This window comes from Polyergus mexicanus, unplaced genomic scaffold (assembly GCF_030449975.1).
Source record: "Polyergus mexicanus isolate NDT 795.1 unplaced genomic scaffold, iyPolMexi1.0 SCAF_57, whole genome shotgun sequence".
Classification (NCBI taxonomy): Eukaryota; Metazoa; Arthropoda; class Insecta; order Hymenoptera; family Formicidae; genus Polyergus; species Polyergus mexicanus.
In genome coordinates, this window is record NW_027223377.1 from 5870 (window position 1) to 8782 (window position 2913).

The 2913-nt window shown below is 32.3% G+C and overlaps 1 protein-coding gene across 1 annotated transcript; it reads right to left on the reverse strand.

Annotated features, from left to right (window-relative positions):
• Positions 1–335: 335 nt before the first annotated feature.
• Positions 336–1094, reverse strand: LOC138943918 (uncharacterized). The gene is made up of 3 exons (XM_070314824.1): positions 972–1094; positions 759–843; positions 336–646 (listed from the first exon to the last, which is right to left on the reverse strand). Exons 1-3 carry the CDS (start codon positions 1076–1078, stop codon positions 365–367), a joined length of 474 nt encoding a protein of 157 aa, XP_070170925.1. The 5' UTR covers positions 1079–1094; the 3' UTR covers positions 336–364.
• Positions 1095–2913: the final 1819 nt, after the last annotated feature.

A 2913-nucleotide genomic window follows, 5' to 3' on the forward strand; every position in this document is an offset into this window, starting at 1 on the left:
ATATTTTTCAAAAAATACATCTATTGAATAGATATAAGATAATAAAAACCAAAAAATAACGATAAAAGTAACGGCTAATTCGTTACCGTTACTGTAAAAATGTAACGACGTTACCGTTATCGTTAGAAACAGAAAAAAGTAACGATCGTTAACGAAAAAAAGTAACTGTAACGGTAACGACGTTACAAGTAACGCGTTACTTCCCAACCCTGGATATAAGATAACGAAGAACCAAAAAGTAACGGCTAATTTGTTACCGTTACCATTACAAACAGAAAAAAAGTAACGATCGTTACCGAAAACAAGTAACTGTAACGATAACGACGTTACAAGTAACTTGCGTTACTTGCCAACCGCTGCGTTTTCAACCCAGAAAAATAAATCTTTGCTGCGTCACGCGAAATTCATCAGTATCCGTGATGAGGGGCTCGATCGTCCACTTCGGCGAGATGAACAAACGACCCACGAATTCCAGGCTGTATTCCGCGCGAGACGAACGATGACCGATCTCGGCGGATGTCGTTCTCGGGTAGGCCGGCGATGCTTTCAAAGGGATCGGTGAACGTTCGATCGCGTCGTCTTCCGGCGGATCATGCTCGAAGGTATTCACCGCAAGTCCCGCTTTTCTGCATTCCTCCGCCAATACCTACGGTCAGTGACACACGCTGGACACATTGAAATTCGTCTGCGATGTTCGCGCGTTTTTTTTTTCTACCGTACACTCTCGGAAGGGGCTCTGACAGAGTTTTTTAAGGTACCTCGCTGAAAAATTGCCCGGTCATATGCTCGTACTTCTGCGGCCATAAACGTCGCGACACGCTTTCGAGGGAGTTCGTTTCTTTGCTGATACAATACGAAAAAAATTATCTCATTAATAAGACACGTTAAAATGAGTCTATGTATAATTGTTCTGCGATCAACTTAAAATTATTATCGTTTTAATATTTCCTATGGCAAATATGTATTATTACCGAATATTATCAGCGACCGCTTCGTTTTTATAAAGATCACCGTGTTTTATAGAAATCACTGTTTCAACCACTTTCTTGCTTTCTTTATCCTTCTTTCCCACAGACATTCCGAGACTTCTTTACACGACGAGCGCAGTTTTTAGTAATGAATCCGATCAAGCGTACGCGCAGTTTGTTCGATACGGATTGTTGCCATAGTTATCACGCGGTAATATTGAGATTCTTAACCTACATCTTGCGGAATAAGCACAGAAAATTACAAATACATTAATACATATATCGAGAAAGAAGAAAAAGAGAGAAGCATTTGTTAACGGAAGAGAAAAAGAGGAGAGACGAATAAAGGGAAAGGGAAAGAGAGAAATTAAGGATAGTAGGAAAATGGCAATGAAGAATGAAAATTAAGGATAGTAGCAGAATGCAAGTGTACCTAAATTAATTTATACTGCTTTCGTAGCGCCTGTCACTTAAAATGTCAACCCGTACAATTATTGACTTTCGCGCGATTATTTGTGTTTTTATTGCTATTCTCTCTACCTTTTCTTCTTTTATATACATATACACAGAGTAACCGACCAAAAATGGTCATCCCTCTTTTATCTTTTTAAACTAACACAGATAGATTATAACAAAAATATATATCAAACTAAATGGTTTAAACTGAACTCTATTGTGAGTATAGTAGTTGCTTACAAAAGCTATATTAACGAATGGAGAGCATAATCTTTGTACAACAATGTGGATATTTAGACACGATAAAAGTTGTATTGTTGTTTGAAACGAATACAACGATGTATAATTTCATGTAAATATTTTAAGCCAAACTAGTATGATAAAACTAGTATAATATATAAATTATTTACATTAAATTATACATCGTACATGTCGTATTCATTCAAACAACGTTACAACTTTTATTGTGTCGAAATTTCCATATTGTTATAAAAAAATTATGCGTATCTTTTATGCGTTCGTTAACGCAGACAGTTTTTTGTAAATTTGTTAATACTAACAATAAACAGGCCTGCAGAAATGACCATTAATAATTACACACACATACACAAAATTTAGGACTCACGATGCATAACGGTCGATGTACAAAAATAATTTTAAATAAAATATAAATATATATACCTAAATATATATATATATATACAAAACACAATGTCAAAATAACTAGCATTTTAAACAAATATTATAGTGTAGAATAGAATTTTTTATTTATCCATTAAATAAATATTTAATGAAATTAAATTATTTTGGATCCAAAAAACTTTTTTTTGGAATTTACATTTTTATAAAGGAAGATAAAAATCTAATTCACATATGAAAAAGAGAAAATTCAAATAACTAAATATCTATACTTTTCTATCTAATCTCTATCTAATACTTTTAAACGATATCAAAAAAAAAAATATTTTATATATATTAGGAGTATCTCTCTTTATATAAAAAAATATTAATTGTTAATAATATTTTATTATAAATTATTTGGAAAGTTTTGAAATAAAATCTAGAATACTTTACACATTATTTTCTATTATATTACAATGCAATATGTAAAATATAAATCTATCGTAAACAACGAACAAGTAATTTTACAAGTAACGAATAATAAAAAGTTATTAATTCTGCTCATTCTATTTACTTCGCATGACGTTTTTTCGGGCTTCCTCTTTCTCTCTTGTTTATGGCATTTATATTCATTCATGAAGATATCATTAATTATAATCACGCGCGCACTGATCATCAGAATACAGAATTTTCAATTTTAATTGCACGCAATGCATATTTTATCGTGTTGAAAACATCATGAAAATTATAATACTCATTGTCAGTATTTTAAAATCGGCGAAATTCACACGGCATTATTCGTCCAATTATGCTGCTTTTATTGCTAACAAATAGCATACTTCCATAGCATTTGACTATTTCGCCTTAA

Excerpts from the sequence above, each read along its gene's own strand:
- LOC138943918 (XM_070314824.1), bottom strand. The coding sequence starts at position 1,078 with ATGTCTGTGGGAAAGAAGGATAAAGAAAGCAAGAAAGTGGTTGAAACA. Across the intron at positions 844-971 it reads GCGGTCGCTGATAATATTCG|CAAAGAAACGAACTCCCTCG; the intron begins GTAATAATACAT and ends GTATTGTATCAG. Across the intron at positions 647-758 it reads CCGGGCAATTTTTCAGCGAG|GTATTGGCGGAGGAATGCAG; the intron begins GTACCTTAAAAA and ends CACTGACCGTAG.